The 18,545-nt window shown below is 42.2% G+C and overlaps 1 protein-coding gene across 7 annotated transcripts in view; it reads left to right on the plus strand.

Annotated features, from left to right (window-relative positions):
- LOC120960182 (protein O-mannosyl-transferase Tmtc3) overlaps nt 1-18,545 on the plus strand; it is a 140,607-nt gene that overhangs the window by 49,730 nt on the left and 72,332 nt on the right. For all 7 annotated transcript variants that reach the window (XR_005752296.2, XM_040384201.2, XM_040384202.2 and 4 more), the window contains 2 exons: nt 1,295-1,431; nt 8,971-9,052. Coding sequence is in view for 6 of the 7 variants with exons in the window: in XM_040384201.2 (XP_040240135.2) it covers nt 1,295-1,431; nt 8,971-9,052 (219 nt within the window). In the remaining variant the exon portion in view is untranslated. The remainder of the gene's footprint in view (nt 1-1,294; nt 1,432-8,970; nt 9,053-18,545) is intronic.

The following is an 18,545-nucleotide window of genomic DNA, read 5'->3' on the forward strand; positions in this document are numbered from 1 at the left end:
AATAGTCGAATAAAAAGTACTCCTCATTATAAAACATCCTCGTTTTTAGCGAAACGTTTTTACAAGAAATAACAAAGTCTGAAAACTGACAACACCCGCGGTAACTTACAGTATCGTCTGTAATTAATTCACCGATTCTTAGAACTGCTTAAAAACGAACCTCGCAGCAAGAAGGCGAAATACATAGTGTACCCTTAGGGTTGGTCTTGATTGTGATTCTCCCCTCCCAACAGCGCAGGGTGGAATCTAATTTCAAATCATAACCCAGGCACAGGCATAATCCACGTCTGACCGAAGATCGGTGAAATATATTTCTCTCTTCCCTCCCATTGAAAACCGCCCAATGTTACTGCCCTCAAACTTTGCTCGACGGTACTGGGCAGTTCGCTCGACTTTGCGGATAATCTCAATCCCGACTTAATGTGATAAAACCAAACAAGCCTCCCCCATGTGGTTGATTATAAGTTGCACGGGTGGGTGAAAATGTTTCCCGATACCATCGCGATCATCATCTTCACCGTTGTTACCGTCCAGAGAGTGGCGGAAAAGTGTGTTTTTGAGGTTGCTCTGCCCTCCATGAACTGTTGCTGGAATACTTTGTGTACGATAGGTAAACCTAGCGAGCTTCGCCAGTTCAGGTTATTATATGGCGGGAAAAATGAAAACAGGTTTCATGTGGAGGACGAAAAAATACGACCCCACTAGCCAGGGGCGAAGTAACTCCGGCGCTAATGGAGGTCACGGGCTAGTAACACTCCTTGCTGGCTACGGTCGTCGCGTGGAAAGTGAATGATTCCTTTTTATTGCACGCCCTCCATAGCGGCCTCCATAGTGCTTTCGCTGCCTGGCCGGGGCGGTTTTATTCTTGGTTCGGTCTATTTATTTTCCCACTATCGGTCACCGGACAGAGGATCGCCACAAAGCAAGAACCTGCACGAATGGGAGCGGCGGCACCTTTAGCGCTCCCACAGGATGGTAAATCCACCATAAATTATTCTCATGCGATTTATTAATTCCAGGATATTCTTCCGCTGCTTATATATACGTATATAATATCCCTTGCCCGGTCCGGACCATGGTTTCTGTTCCTGAAATCCGTTTGCCTTCTGCATGAAGACTTGAGCCTGTTAAAGCCTTCATTGAAGCAGCGCTTGTCCCTGGACCATAACGTTCATATATATTCTAGTACATTTTCCAGCGTGTGTGTGTGAAGATGAGTGTGTGTGTTTAATATGTTCTCCTTTTCCTTCGCTTCGACTAACGCTTCGTTTTGCTTGTTTTTCTTCTCCTTTAGGAACAGAGTCATAAATCATATCGACCGCTGTGTGTCCTAACGTTTCGCTGGAACTATCTGCTGCACGGACTGGAACCGGCCGGCTATCATCTGGTCAACGTGCTGCTGCACACGATCGTTTCGCTGATGTACTTCCGGTAAGTTTTCTAGCGCAAGCACACCCATCCGTCCTGCAGGCTATCCCAGGGTTTGCGTTTTGTTTTGCCACTTTCCAACCCTTTTGTAGATGCGAGCTTGTATCAAGCATTATATCCAAAAACGCTCGAAAATGTAATGCAATGTTAGCGGGAACTGCATTTGATAGGTCTTGCTCTGGGCTACACTGTACCACGGTTTGCTATGGGCTAGAGCAGTGGCGAAGATCAGCTGTATGATTTTGGTAAGAAAAAAGTAGCTTTACTGCAGGACATACGCTGAACGAGAGTTGAGTGAAAAGGTTGTTGTGTTGAATGGATAAGATTGAGCTAAAATGAATTTATTTCAAAGATTTATTTGAAGGAAGTTGCGTTTTTGGAGCCACATAACAATAAGCAGCATATCCTTCTAAAAATCGACACCATGAATGTGCTAATAGATCTCAGCGAACTTAAAGCAATGCTTTGCTTTCTCGGCCTACAAAAACCAAACGAAGGAAATCGCCTCTCGCATTCAAGCATTCCACATGCTATTTATTGAAGATATCCTCCCGTTAGAAAGAACGTATAACAGTTGTTTTGCTTTTAAGATATCTTCTCCTCTTCCTGTGTTTAACAAAAAGCGCACAATTGGACAAAATGGTTCACCAAGAAAGTAGCATCACCCGGAGTGCTTCAGATTCCAAACCACCGCCCACTTATCCGTTTCGGGCTGAAGTTTGTTTTGATTTCTTCATTCAATTTCCGGTTTCCGGCTCAGTTCAGCTTGGTTCTGCATTGAAAGCCCGGCAAACCACCCCGCTATTAATCTCCTCGCTCCTATTAGTCCGCGTCGAACATAGCAAACATAAGGTCTGTTTGACAGCAAATACCCACATCCATGAGCATATAAACTAGAGCTACGGACGTCGCTATACGTCATTGAATGTATGCTCTTCTTTGTAGTAGAGAAAGTGACGATAGCTAAATAATGCTTTCTTTCTACACTAACTAAATGAATACTTGAAACGCACGAGCTGTAGGTTTTATCCCCGCAAAAAACGTACACTGCAAAGAAAACACATCCTTTCATCCTCTCTTAGCTGCTGGCGGAGTTTGAGAAAATGGAAAAGTCTTGTAATCATGCACGGGGGGTCGGTTTGCCAAACATGTTGTGGCAAGGAAAAAAAAGAGATGCATGTACGTGTTAGTGATGGAGCAGGGGGAGTTTATTATGATCTCTATTTTGTTACGTGTGCGTTTTCAAAAGACACTACTCTTAACATTATGCATCCCATGATTATGTTTTTCATTTTTGTATTGATTCATATTTGTCGTATAATATATCCAAATATATAATATTTCCAGCAACCTAAAATATACGTAATAATAGTTCCATAACGTGTAACTCTGCAATCGTGTGGAACATTTAAATAAATCCGATTTTGATTATACTTTTCAATCAGAATAATAATCTAAATTCAAACATACAACCTCAACCATCAAATGTCAAAACCTGTATGTAGAAATTTGGTTAAACCATCAATCGCCTATTGTTGTTCCTCATATGCATTAAGAAATGGAAACATTTTGTGAAAAAAAACTGATCCTCGTAAATGATTATTGAAAAGTCAACAAAAATCACACTGCATAATGTTTATGTATATAAGCTCATATTATATTCGTGATAAACATACAATAGAAGGAAAATGCTTATCCCAACAAGCAACTACGCTTCCCTCCACTGCTGCACCCAATATTTGCAGCTCCACAAATATGACTGCACCATTGCTTTGAAGGCAAAGTTACGGGAAACTGTACCATAAACTTATTCCGAAGAAATTAAGTTCAGCTCCCGCTAATGCACGCGACGAAAGCCGGGAGAGGGTGCAAAAAAACAAAACAAATTAAAAACATACCAGCTTTACGTAGCAGCGTGATGGATTCTTCCAGCAGTGCACGGATTGTGCCATCGCTTGCCCTTTCGGGAACGCTGCTATGCTCCACTGTCCCACACTTCCTGTATTGTTGTGCCTGTGAATGATTTTTGCTTTTGTTTTCTTTGCCCCAATGTTCGGTTGTGCTTGTTTCATTTAGAACCGAGAAGCGTTCATTGTAGAAATTATTCAGTAGGTGAGTGGAGTGTGTGCATCGAAACGGGGGAACGATGGCAAAGTTTTCCCAAAGCTTCACTTCCCGACAAAGGTCGCCAAAGATAGCTGCTGCGTGGGAAAGGGATAGCCAAAGGAAAAGTGCTAGCTGGTTAGTGGTTGCAGCAAAAAAAGGATTTACTGTGCAAACTAAGGAATGCAATTGCAAACAAGTTCATTCAGATGCTACCATCTTCTTCGGTGCATTGGACGAGCAGATATCAATCTAGCGCATTGGGGGAGATAAACTTAAGCGATACGACAAGGGGTTTTGTTACAAAATAAATGCAATTAGTTGCACAAGCCAGATAAGCGGATAGAGCAGTTCGCCAAATTTATAATTTCCACCGGCAGCGCTGCTCCCATCTACTTCAACTAATTGAAACAACAGCTCCAATGGGAGTAACTGTAATCTCTGCCAACAGTATTGTTGATACACTCAAGTTCACTTCAAAATTATTATGAAAATTATTGTAGCTACGAAACTCAGCTCTCGGAAACAGAACACGCATCTAAAGTAAAATGAAAAAAATAATCAATTTTGTCTAAAGCTTGAAATTCCCTTCAACAAAAAAGCAATGCAAAAAGTTAAATTGCATCACGAGCTAGTTGTGCGAACATTTTAATTCCTGCTTTGCATCTACCCAAAGCTATCAGTAAATTCACCAGCCTCAATTGGCTCTGATCGGCAGCGCAACGGTCCCACGGGGTGGTGTGGTCGGAAGGAGTTTTTTGGAATATTTTTCCATTAAAACTTGTGTCCAAAATTCTCATCTCACCAGCCTCGTGTCGCTGGGGCTGCCATGTTTGTTCCTGCTGCATTGCTACCAGCTCTATAGCTTGTGCCTCGCCACATGCACATGAATGCAAAATTCAATTTAGTTATGCAATTTAACCAACCGGAATCACATACACACGGACGCCACATTTACTACGTATCACCCGTGGTGGGAAGTGCCGGTGCAAAAAGGGAAAATCATGACATGGGATGGGTGCAATATTTCGAACCTCTCTGCCTGTGGATGCAGCCCGAACACAGTTAGGAGGAAGAATGGGGAAGGTAGGATAAGCAAGACTGCAAAAAATTGCTCGCTCTCTACATTAGAACCCGTTCGCAACCGGGCGCACTCAATTCGTAGCCAATTTACTGAATGTCCTGTATTGCAATCGTTTAGAGGAGGAGGTGAGCAGACTTGCAGCTGCATCCGGGCCGTTTTAAGTCTCGCGTACAAATCGGACGCAATCCCTGGTTCCCGGCGATGATTGTAATGCATTTTTGTGCAAGTGCTGTGCAAGTGCGTGTGTATGCGTGTTCTCTTTGTGGTGATGCAGCACGTAATTCAGAGCAATATTTTCGGCCGGCTGCAGAATCTATCCGCAAGTTCGAACGGTTGAACATTGTGTCCCATAAACGGCATTTATTGGGCACTGCGAGAATTGAAACTGATCCTCTCTCGCGCGCGCCAGCAAACATACTCTCACACATCCGCTGTATGTGTGTAGAGCTTCCGAAAACTAGGTCGTTCATGGAACGCACCAAAGTAGATTATATTTTATCCAATTCATGGTTCGGTGAAACAATAATTTCCCTAACATCATTATCGCAGAGGGAGAAAGAAAGCGAGCACAATACCCATTGAGGTGTGGCATGAATGAAAGAAGCGATAGTTGTGTAGATGGGCTTCCATAATATCCCTTGAACAGGTGGGATGGTTTGTGGTAGCGTGATAAGGGTGCTTATGCTTCCACCGACCAGTACCGTTGATCCTCCAGTCGATGCAATGACTTTGAACTCCCCACCTAAAATGGACAGTAATTGAGTTTCGCTGCCGAAATCGGGTGACGTGGAACAACCCTGCTCTTGTTGACGTCTGTCTGTTTTGTCAGTATTGTTTGCATGCCAGCGACCAGCGCACCATTTCTACGGGCGAACAACAAGACAACAGGACGGATGGCTGTCACCCAATTATGCTGTACGATGACGTAAAATATGTTGCCTGTCATTCGCGATAATGATGTCGGGATGTTTGTGTGCTTTTGTCTGTTCTAGCCGTAATGGTCAGTTGCTTTCGTTGGGTGTTGTATTTTTGTTGCTGCACGAAACACTCAACCACAACAAATGATTGAGAAAGCAAAAAAAAAACTAGACATTCTGGGGCGAAATGCTAAACGGTCATCGGTAATGTGCATTGGTCGAAATTGGTCACCATTGAAGGGAGACATACGACATGCAAGAGATTCGTGCAACGAAACGAAACAATCGTTTTTAGGATTGATTGATGCTAATTGATAGATGGTTAATTAAGAGGTTGAACGTTTAGCTTACCAAGTGGTCTATTATGTCTTTTAGATGATAATAGAGAAAGTGGCGTTGCATACTTCAACCCAAAAATCATATTTTGATTAAGACGTGCGTTTTTCCCCCATGTGGATTTGTATGGTCACATTGGATCGATGTCGAAAGTGATGCCATGTTATTAAAAATTCAATCGAGTATCTTTTTTTATTTCTACATTCCAAACGCTCTTTTTATCACTGATCAACCAATAAATATCTTCATTGGAATACCATAAAGTCGATACTACAGTGCAGTGCAGTATCCAGGTCACCCAATTCGCAACACGTACCACATTTGTAGCTCAACCTCATTGTGCTGTTATCTCGATCTTGTTAGGAGCAGGCTCGTAAAAACTTGTGCCAAAGAACCATTGACCCACACTCAGACACTCATCCACATGCAAACACAGAACCTGACAAATCATGGCCTAGGTGAATGTGAATCGTTTTGCAAAACGGGCTGCAGCAGTGAAACGTTGATACAAATGCATACAAACCTCCCTGGCGACCATAAAGTGTCGCAATGGATGCGATGATTTTTTATACGATTTTCTATGCTTCGGACACGATGCTTTGCGCCAAACGAAGTTCTTCGTCGTCCATGCCCAACCGGTTAAGCAGTTCCCTCTGGTGTGGGCTACCAGTTGGGAGCAGCTGAATCTTTCCTACCAGCATCCATTGCTGGAGCTGCTTTTCACCCCTGAGGGGCGGTTCGATCATAGCACATTCTCGGGGCACGTTCCGAACAATTGCATTCGTCGTCACTGGCTCGCTTACGAACTCGGAATATGGTTTGCAGTGTTTGTGTAGGAAATGATACTTGCTCGCCCCCTTTGTCAATGCAGTTGGGTCGCTAGCTCTGGATCAGGAATGTGCACTGGCTGTGTGAGGTGCGGATGGCAACAGAGTAACATTTAAAGTCCACTATACGAATCGTCTGTTCAAAGGGCTTGTGGTTCAGTGGAGAAAAACTATTTCTAGAATAGCTCAAAAAGTAAATTAATTCCTTTCTAGCAGAGCGCATCGTCTACGCGTTTGTTGGATATGTCAGTTATTTTTTTCATTTTTAAGATTTTAACATAAATGACCAGTTTTGTTTGGAATAAAAAAATACTCTAACCTTGCTTGCCTATTAAAAATGATTAACTAATCAATTAAATAGAATTTTAATAATTACGTATCCGGCGCTACAAGCGCTGTGCGGTCTTGGTCTGCTGCAGGTGTTTCCGAAATCTCTCATAACCTCGTGTGTTTGTCTGTCAATCTGTTACCCACGCCCTTTTTGCCCTTGAGGACGGCGTAAGATAACTTTACGGGCTGGTTCGTCCGATTCCATGCACAAACAAATTTTTAATAGCAGTAAAATTAAATATAAAATAAATACATTTGTAAGGGGATATCAATTCCCGTGCTCCTTGCTGTCGTGAATGTTGTTTGCGCCGTCCAGGGTAGTCAGGTCGAACTTTTATTTTTGTCCCGGGCATACGAGACCATTTACAGTCAATCCTAATCAACCCATTACTAATCAATCCATTACATCTTATGTGTCGTGAGTTAAATGTTATTAAGTCAGTGTTTAAGTATTAGTTAGCTTTTTGTATAGACATCATAGAACCAGGCCCGATAAGAATAGAACCAGTTAAATTAAATTAAATTATGACAAAAAACACTGCCCTTTAAGAAAATAAAATTCATATCAATAACACAAATTTGGCTTAACTCAAATGTTTCGTGTTACTTGCTGACAGGAGTACTGGCTATCTTATTAATGACTTACAAGTTCATTACACTAGTTTAAAACGGAAGCACAACAAGAGTATATCATACGGTCTTCTGGCACACCCGTCGGGTCGGGACGACCGTGGGGGAATTCCGTCCAACGCAAACAATTTTAATGAGAGCAATGAGCCGCATGCTAAATTTTCCTGGAATCGGCACTTAATTATGCCAGCGCCAGTGCATCCGTTCTGCTAGGATATACGCAGACCGACATTCTCTCTCCTTCCGTCGTACAGCCTGCGGAGGTGAAATAGGGAGCGTACACAACCGGCCATCGCTGAAGAAAAGTATACACAGCACACTGCCTGTGACGACAAGCACGAGTAAATGAGTGGAACAGAGTACAAATAGAAACGCAAACAGTATCTACGACTAGTTCAACAAAGGGACCTCTTTCACTGTTGATTTTCTGCCGCGGCAGCCTGCCGCTCCCTTTCGACCACGCATAAAAATCATGCCGCGTGCACTATCGTTTCGTTTGTTAGTTTTCTGCTTCGTCTTCCCTGCTGGCCCGCGGTCTTCGACGTTCGTTCGACGTTTCTCTCGTTTGCCCAAACGCATATCGCTTTTTCGTTGTCTTCCTTTGCACTGTTATTAAGCTTAGCGTTCTCTTAAAAGCTGCAGAAAGTCGATTGGCCTTCGTGCAGCAACAAATGAGCAGTGGGAAATAATCCCCTAACGGGAAGACAGAATGATAGAGCGTTGCTGCTACTGCTATCCGAGGAAAATGTGGAAAGTGAATTGGAGAACAAACGAAGGAAGAGATGAGGTTTATGCGCAGTCCGAAGTCCCAAAGGCCAACGGCACTAATTAAATTAATGCCAAAGGTAGCACAGGGTCAGGGACCTTTGTTTTCTCCCGTCTCTCACTATGCTTGTGGCTTTTCCATTTTCAACGTCTCCCACTGGAGAGCCGTAATCATGCAGGCGAAACAATGGGGCGAATCTAGGAAAAAAGGAGTAGCTAAAATAAAGCCTCAGAAAACAAGAAATTAAAGAAGTCTGCTCTAAAGTCACCCAAACAGTAATTTTCTGCGAACAAGACTGCACTAGGTGGGTGGATCAAGATGAAATGAGCCCCGTTACATAAGCCACTAACGAAGCGCCTTCTTCCAGACGCCCAATGACAGACAGGTTGGTGGTAAGAGGTTACGACTGACGGGGGCCAGCAAGTCGAACGAAATTTACTGCCCCATCGTTTACCATTAGCCACATGTGGTTCCTGATGGGTGATTCTACATCTTATTGTGATGCTGTACGTACCCAATGTACTTATTGCTTTTCCTCTTTCATTTCAGAATGTGCGCCATGCTGCTTTCGGAAACGGCCAGCTTTGCGGCAGCTCTATTGTTTGCTGTACATCCGATCCACACCGAGGCGGTAAGTAATGTTGTGCAATGTCTGCGCTACAATTGTTCTTAACTTTTATATTTATTGTTTAAAAAACAATATGCATCTGATTGTTGACATTGTTAAACAACACAAAAATCAGTTGTGATACAGCACTAATGTTAATCAAGCGTAACTCGCAATGTAGGTGTTTATTTTTGGCTATTTTTCGTTACAATATTGATCGCTAAACTCGTCATTCCGTGTTGTTTATTGACATTTGCTGCAAATCCACTCCGAAACTGAAACTATAGAAGAATAGAAGAATATCCTTCTGATGCTGGCTCAAGGACTCCGGGTATGGACCGATGGAGAATGGGGAAAAATTTGCCACACTTAGGGATCAGACCAGAAAGCCATCAGTATGCTAATACGGCAGCAGATTCGGACCGAAAGCCATCGCGTTCGGTCGGAGAGCTTGCCGAGCGAAAGTAGAATAAACGAATGAACGGTCCCCTAAAGCCGTGACGACACGCCAGTGAGAGTTCGTTGGTGTGTGGTGGGCAGCAAGTTTAAAATTCGTTCCAATTTAAAACTTTTCCAACCGAGGCGTGCCATCGTCTGTCCGATCGAACCCATCCCCAAGGGCCAGCGGTGCGCTTTGCCTGCTACCAGATAAGCTGCTTTTTGTTTCAGTGCATATATATTTTTTAAATGTTTAGTATGGACTTTATTTTGCCACCCGCTCCTTTGTCTCGTTGTCATTCTGGCCGCTCTCCGCAACAGCTAAACCCTTCGTTGCAACGTAGAGGGAAAGGCCGGCGAACGCTCGGGGGCGGTGATGATGGTAGCAAAGTTTTGCCCATAATCAGCCCCCGTTTGGCTCTTATTTTCAACGGCTTATCCGATGGGGAAGCACCGACCTCTTCGAGCCGTGAAACCCAGCCGGGAATGGTGGGAAATGGGCGAAAATCTAACCATATCAGCCGCCACAGCATCGGCTCCACAATCGCTTATCGCTATGCATGGTGGCCGCCGGCTGCTCCCCTGGGATGGTGGTGTGAGTGGCCGTACTTTGGCACTCGCCAAGAGATAATCGGGCGGCGAAGGAAAATTGTTCCCATTTCCTCGACGGTCGTTTCATCGTCCAATCATCGTTTCATTCTTGCGCCCGACATCCGTGGAGCAGCTGCTTCTCTTGGCGAGAATGTGTGCATCACCTAACTGTATGTGTGTATTTGTGCGGCGGAACCGACAAAGATACGGGAGGTGTGCGGCGGAGGTAGCGTTGTTACGGGAGCAGCTTCAGCTGTTTGCTTGTTCTTCGTGTACGGTCAAATTTGTGGTTTGATTGTGTGAGTCGTTTTCTTTTCCCACGTCCGTCTGTTTGCACGAGAGTTGCTTATTCTTCTTTTTTGCGAATTTCCATCGAGCGAACGGCACGTTGTGGCCGATGTGTCGAGAGGTCGATTTCCGTGCGATATTTTCTGACATTAGGCGAAACTGGCCGTTTGTGTTCTTCTTCCCCCCGTTGGCCTTTGGACGGGGCTCAACCTCTGCTCAAGTCGACCGTAATTGAGTCAACTGTGCTGTTGACCAAAGAAGTCCACTTCTCGTGCCAGTGCAGTGGTGGGGACCGGCTTGCAGGCGATAATGTGGCGGAACGTAAAAGGAAAAATCGAATTTTCACCCGTTAGCTCGTGTTGTGAGGCTGGCCATAAAGCGATTAAATGGAATGAATAAGTTATGTAGGATAAAATCGGAAACCTTCCGTTGGTTAGCAGAATTTTGACGAAACGATTTGGAATATTTTTTACTTATGCCGCTGTAGTTGGAACAGTTATGGTACAGTTATTTTTCAAAATTAAAATATACGCAACATGCTTGATATGTTCATAAGGCACAAAATGAGTTGTATAATTTATCTACAAAATTAACTATTCACAGCATCGGCCAATTTCCTACCATTTAAACTCTTCAATTGAAAACATGAAATGCGATAATTAAACATATAAAAATATGGCTATTAACAATACATGTAAGTGGAACTCAAATTAAATATAAAAGATAACTATACACCATTAAGAAAATGTTATGTAAATCATCCTTTACATTTCACCAAAGTTTCAGTTTATACCAAGCAAAGATTTTTTTTATGTAATTGTTTTACATAAAACTGTACATAAGTGTGCTTCTATTCAAACCGGTAGAAACAAAAATCAAATAAAACACAAAGCTTCGATCATGCAAATATCGAACCAAATTGCTTCGAACAAGACGGCATTGATAAAAAAGACCTCTAAAATGTACGAACATTCCGCCGGCTTGTAAGCGTGTGGGTGTGTGTGTGTTTTTTCTCGACCTAACGCGCTTTCCATTTGCCGTGCGCGAAGGAGTGTAAAAGAGGATGTTTTATGGTATTAATAAATGAAATTTAATAACACTAAACGACGTCCGACGTCCGAGGCCGCGTTCCGTTGTCTGAAACGAAATGGCCATTGGATACGCTATGCACAAACCAACACACAAACACACTCCAACGCCTACAAATATCAGACCACGGGTGAAAAAGCAAACGCTCGTTGAATGGAAAAGGAAAGATTTTTTTACTCGTTTACTGGTTGCAGCAGGTTACAGCACCTCGAGGGATGTTAAATAAAAACCAACGATCAGCCATGGTTAAATCCATTCGATTGCATGGAAAAGGGTGGGCAAGTAGTGTGATTCTACAGGAATAGTGGATAGATGGCGGACGGGGGGTGTGAGTGTGCGTTTGTGTGCACTTTGCTCTGCATTGCGTTACAATGTCCTGTAGCAGAGGCATTCATTTTCATCCCGTACTTTCCTCTGTGCTCTCTGTTGCTTTCTGCCGTCCCTTTTGTACGCCATTCGTATTGCCTTTTTGCTCACGGCCTTTCACCTACACGCCACCCTTTTTGCAATCTCCAATTTCGTTAGCTCACTTTTCCATCTCCTTGCTGCAGGGCGTAAATTTTGAACTTGCAACAGTTGTAAGCCAACGGGCTTGCAGCGAATTGTACAACAAATTGAGCACACAAACTCACACACTTGAACAGACAGATTTCTGTTTTTTTTTTGTTTTTGTGTATTACGCCATTTGGATATGCACTCCAAACATACCCTCTAGTACATTCTCTTTCTTTCCCCACACACACACACACACATCCAAGCAAAAACAAACACATACACATACTTTAGCGGCTTAAACTATGCTTTCACTAACGTCATACTTTTTTATTACAGCACTGTTTGTTTGGGCAAATGTGTGAAAATAGGGCAAAATAAACCCATGCTAGCCGCTCGGAAATCTGCAAGTTGACACCACAACAGTGCCACTCGCATATGGATCTCGAGCTGGCTCTATTTTGTTTCTTATTTGGCTTATGCACCACTGCTGTTTTATTTGAGAACCCAAGTATGTTTATTTGCTTCGTTGATGCTATAGAACGTTAGTTCAGTGCTCATCACATTTCGCTGCATTTTTATGGATTCTAAATACATCCGATTATCCTTATAATGCACACATTGTATCTCAAATAGAATTAAATATTAATACCAATGTTTTAATACAATAGAGTTATTAATTCAAGGTCTATTTTATCATTGTTTGCATAATGTACCATTATATAATTTGATTGTTTATTTAAATATCCATGTGGCCAAACCAGGCGTTAAACATCGTTAAAACAAATCCAGTAGTCAATATGTATGACAAATAGACACCCTTTGACGACTTTGACCAACACTTTGACGGCAGCACGATTTGCTCTCGTTTCTTCGTCAGGCTCAGGTTTGTTCGTAGATATTGTTCTAAAAACTGCGCATGTCGCCGGCTTTCAATGATGATGGTTCTCTTTGATATTTTTATTCGTAATTTATATGTTTTCCTATTCCATTCTGTTTTCATTAATTTGGGCAGATTGAATCTGTAAAATTCTATTTAGTATAGCAGTATTAAATGCCGTTAAATCATGAAGAAATGCTCAACCGATACTTTATTCCATAGTGGTGTGATCTGTCGTCAAAGTCGTCAATGATTAAAAAACTGGGAAACACTAATAAATAATGGGACAGATATTTAGAAAAAAAGTTGAACAACAACCACAGACCCATGAGTAGTAGAATAAAATGTACCTAGTTGAATTCGAAATCAGTTCGAGGATTTTTTTAAGATACAATATCAATTCCAGAAACAACGTGAGTTAAAGATAAATTACAGAGCCGGTTCAGAATCGTTGCCAGGACAGCAATGGTCATTTTCCAGCAATGGTATGGATCAGCGGTCGGCAAACTTTACTACCGAAAGAGCCAAATTATACAATAATGTCCGTAGAGTTTCACGTGAATAGTCAAATTGTTAAACAAAGAGCAAAAAGATCTTGATTGTCGGTTTTTTATGCTCATTCTCTGGAGTTAAATCCTCGAAATCATTTGCACTAGGCTAAATTAACTCGTAAATCATACATCAAATTAACATATTCATATTGTCTAAATAGTTTTTATTTGATCAACATCATATCCTCACGAACTTCATTCTTAAAACAAGAAAAACAACAAGAAAATCTTAAATCAATACTACATATGAAACGGTTTAAAAAGATTTACTCAACTGCTTTTTATAAGTGTCTACGTGTTCTCAAATACCCATAGAAGTAGATTCTTAATTTAAAAAAAATTATAGTAAGTTCGTGGTATTTTTCATATTAAGAAAAAAAAACATCATCTCTTCCGTGAACTGGTTTGTTGAATTTTCGAAGCAAGGATTTTTCTGTTAATTTGAAGTCTTCTGGTTGTGTTGATTACTCCAATTCAGCCGGATATTAATTAAACCAAAACCAATACCGGTTTATATTATCCAACCCCAGTTTTCGGGACCACCGCGTGCACAAACATGCGCTTTAACCCCATTCTCCGTGTTGGAAATTGAATTGGAATATTTTGATTTGGGATAACAATCTAATTCCACCCTTACCCGTGCCTGCCGTGTTTCGCACCTTACGCTCACAAATTCAATCTTCCGACTCCTTGTCTCGTCGTCATTACTTCCACATATACCTTCACCACGAAGAGCCTCTTGCACACGAAGACGAAACAATTATGCCAGAACCAGCCTATAACCTGGGAACATTTCGTTATCAATGCCCCACCAACACTTCACCCTCCCTTACAAATGGCAATATCGATCGGTTGTGATCTCACATTTAAGGGCCGCGCCGCCCTTGCCTGCCGCAAATCGAATTCGCCAAACGTCCGCTAACCTCCACAGGTTGAAAGGTTAAACAATAAACCGGCAAGCACACGCACACTTGACCAACTGAAATTGGCTGAAAATGCACCGATTGTCGTGTTATTATCTTACTGCACTTAATTAGCTGCAGTATCCACCACCGTTTATATGGGGATGTTTCACCAGTCCTTGTGCATGCGCGCTGTGGAACGACATCCAAGGTATATTGGCACAAATTGGCTTCCCGAGCCCCCAAATGTGGCACGTCGGCTCTCGTAACTTGCCAATTAAATTTTAACTCGATTGCCTGCGCTCCGGACGAACACAGTCGATTGAGGGCATATACAGAAGCGGTACAGCGACTCCGACCTACCGTTCTCTATCGCTCTCTTTCTCTCCTTTAAATCTGTGTTTGCTTTCTTCGGTGCAATGGTTCGTATTAAATGTTTGTCTCTAAATCGAAGTGCACAAAACTCATTCACGGGGATAAAAACAATCAAATCAAAATCCGCAACCACCACTCCAGTTACTTGTTTCAGAGGCATGGCACACGGGACTAGAATAATGCGACAAAGACAGCGATACCGATGGTGGGAGCAGGTTAGAAGGCGAGAAAATGGAAAACGGTCAAATACCGAGAAGGTATTATGGCAATAATTGAATTTGAAATTGAACAAACCACGGACCCACAGTGGATGAGCTGGCCGCAAATGTCGTTCCATGGCCAGCTCGAGGTGGTTTTGCTCCCGCGAGCATGTGTGACATCTTCTTGCGGGGTGGGGTTAAATTGTGCACGAATACCCCCGGACTTTACTCAATCCATTCTCAGTCGCAAATCGCAAATCCGTGAATGAGAAGCAATAAGACGTACGTGAATGGTGGTCTAGATATCCATGTATGAGCGTGTGTGTTTGTTTATGTGCGTGCATGAATCTAAGAGTGAGAGGAATCGAAAAACTGAAAGCTGATCCATGTTCAGCAACCACACTCCCGGCTTGGGGAAAGAAAACTGATTCCAATTTCGGATAAATCTTTCCCTGGCCCGGCGATAGTATAAAACCCATGATGCAGGGATGAGTGTACGGATGAGGCTAAGTAGAATCTCACCAACCACAGTGTGCTTTAAGCTTCACGTTGCTCCTATGAATAGAAACCTCGCCTGTTTGAAGATCTGCTTGGCTCGCGCTTGGTTTTAAACGAGTGTGGAAGAAAAGGTGTTGATTGAGTTTTTAATTGCTTGTAGAGCGCACCGTTACCGCGACTGGCTCGAAAAGAAAGGGCAGCTTAAAAAGCTGGCTAGATTGCGGAAGGCATTAGCTGCGGTGGAGGTCTATTCATTCAGATGCGGATTTTGTGGTAGATTAAATGGTGGTTTTAATACGGCAGGAACGTCTATCCCTAGCCAATCGGGTGGTAGAATGAATTTTTTGCTCGGATAAACCCTCTTTTTTCTGTGTGTTCTGATTTCTAACCTGTAGACAGTTGATCAAGCTTCACACTTATTGATTTTTTTAAGATTCTTTAAATAAAAGTTTTTATATTTTAATTCAAAATAAGCCTTTATTTATATTTGAAATAAACGAATGTCCTTAAAATTCAAGATATTCACATTGATAAGAAAATCAATCCCTCTGGTCGAGTCTTTTATGCTTGACACTTATTGGATCAACTAGTATTATCTCGTCAATTTCTGGTTCGCCTTCCGATTGATGAAGAAAACGATTGTTTCACTCAAACATTACCCATTGTGTGCTACATCAGCAGTTTTCATCCTCGTGGAAACAGAGAGGGAGCGTTTCTCTTGGCATCTTCTAGTATTTTGCTGTAGCTAACCGAATAGCAAACAACTTTTCCAGATATGCAAGGAGTGTTTCTCCCCAAATAACCCACCACCATGTGGTACCAAAGCAACAAGGAAAAAAATAATGCTCGCTTCTGCCCTCACCAAACTCTCGGCGATGGGATGCGATTGTGGGCACAAGTCGGGTTTTCATTCTCCAACCGCTCTTAGCGCACCGGGCGGTCCGTTGCTGATGGTTTGCCGTTTTGAAATAATAGCAACGTAAATAGGTAATAAATCTTGATTAATGATATTGGATTATGTTCACCGAGCGCCACCCAAACTTGAACCATCAGACGGGGCTGGCCGCTGATGGGCAGCTATTTCGGATTGCACCGCCGCTAACGCTAGCAGCAGTGCCGTAGAAGTCAACAGCCAAACGGCGTTTGGACAGTGAGATAGTCTGGGACCGCGAACCGAATGGCGTTTGGAAAAAGGGAAAATAAAAAAAAAGTATTGCCAGTCAAGAATGTCCTTTAATCCAGTTTACCCTGACTTTCCTGTACCGAGGGGTTTCAACCACCCGGGGTGGTTCAACTTTTGGAAGAGTGGGCTGCGTTGGCCAACTAGAGTCAACCCGGTCTACTGCTTGGTGGGGTAGCTCTGACCCAGAACAGATTAATGGGCGGTGGGGCTACATGGACGCGCTTTAAACAGCGCAGTGAAACGTTCGCATCGTGGGACAACAATGAGCTTTTTTGGCATATGATGTAGGTTGGTTGGAGCATAGTTTTTTTTAGTTTTTAGGTCATAGCGCAACATGCTAAGCGTCAGAGTTTGATATTTTATCGGTTTTCCTTTATTCAAAAGAAAACAAGATAGGAAGTTGAATCACATTGCTTTTACAATGCCACACATTTCATCTGCAACTGCTTGCTGTACTATATATGCTATATATGTTAGACAAAACTAATCAAACTTACTAAAAAAAACAAGAAACAACCAAAATTCGATTCATTATTTATTTCAGTACAGCACAGGGTATTAAATGGTTGGTGATTGATTATAAGTCGGCCATATTAAAAGCTAGCCCCATGGAATCTTAATTTTAATTTGTAGTTTATGTGAGAGAGTTTCCTTGTTACCAAACAAAAAGTGAAGTTTTTTTTTCGCAGCATTTAAAGTTTAATGTTATTGTATGCAATTAATCTACATTTATATCAATAGATATGTATTGTATTCTCATGTTTTATCATTAAAACGGTCTAAAAAATTGTAATTCAAGCATGCCAAGATGTCAAAAGAGTAGGCAGAGATTAAAGCATACAAATAAGCATGATTTTTAGTTCCATTATCGGTAGTTTTTTAACAGTTCATTAAAAAAAGAACACGTATGTAACCATTTTATTGCAAAAGCCTCAAACTTTTATGGTCTTTTACAAAACAATCCTATTCAGAAGATGTAAATTGGCGTATTAGAGTCATTATTATTACTATTACAAACATTATTACAAAACATTAACAATTTTCGATTAAGAGGGTTAATTAAGTGGCAACGATCGTTCTTTAACCATTTGATTAAGTTTTTTTTCTTTTTTTGCCTTGTCCTAAATGAACGGCCTTCAGGTTCAGTGGTGTAATACATTATACACCTGCTTTGAAAAAATCCACAATAAACTACATAAAAAGTCATTTTTAGCTAGCTGAGTAAGCGGAAACGTTTTCTTTTGAAATGTACTCCCAAAACATTGCACCTAAAAATCTTCCGAAAAAATATGCTTGAATAACTATTGAAAAGCTATTCAAACATTGGTTATCGTATACAATTAGCTAACTTATCGATTGTCAAACGTGTAAGTTTCATTATTCTCAATATGTATGCTATTTCCAATATAGTCGACACTTTCCCAACTTTGACGTCCTTAAACTCTGCATGCGTAGAAACTCATCTATCGATCCAATAACGAAGCCATGGTTTCTCGCAATTTTCTCGTCCAACGTTCCCGATGGTCCCATGAATCAACCGCTAACGATCGCTTCCGCCAGGAGGATTCAATGCAATGTCGTTGTCTATGCCATCCTTTGGTGCAAAATAATCACACAGTTGCGCCGAAAGCGCAGGACCATCGAAGTGCAATTCTCCATCACCACCGAGTATGTCATCCACTCGAGCCGTCAGCGAACGTGCAAATCGTGGTGTTCCGCAAGTCTGCTTGCCAGTGGTACGATGAATTGTATGCGTGTGATCTACCCAACGGGCTTTCTCGCGTAGCGCTCGAAGTATTGGCCAGTGCAAAAAAGATCCTTCCTAGCACGGGCACCCAGATAGCCTGCGGCCGGTGGCACAATGCTTCGGATGTGGGAAGGATTAGATTTTTCATTCCCTGCTTCCGAATGTGTTGGTTTGCAGGTTTTAATTTCTTTCCCTCACCCTGTCACACACTGTTGGGATGTCCTATATATTGACGGCCGTACTGACGCCCGCACTAATCACACCATGAATTATGCTTGCCGGA

Source organism: Anopheles coluzzii, chromosome 3, assembly GCF_943734685.1.
Source record: "Anopheles coluzzii chromosome 3, AcolN3, whole genome shotgun sequence".
Classification (NCBI taxonomy): Eukaryota; Metazoa; Arthropoda; class Insecta; order Diptera; family Culicidae; genus Anopheles; species Anopheles coluzzii.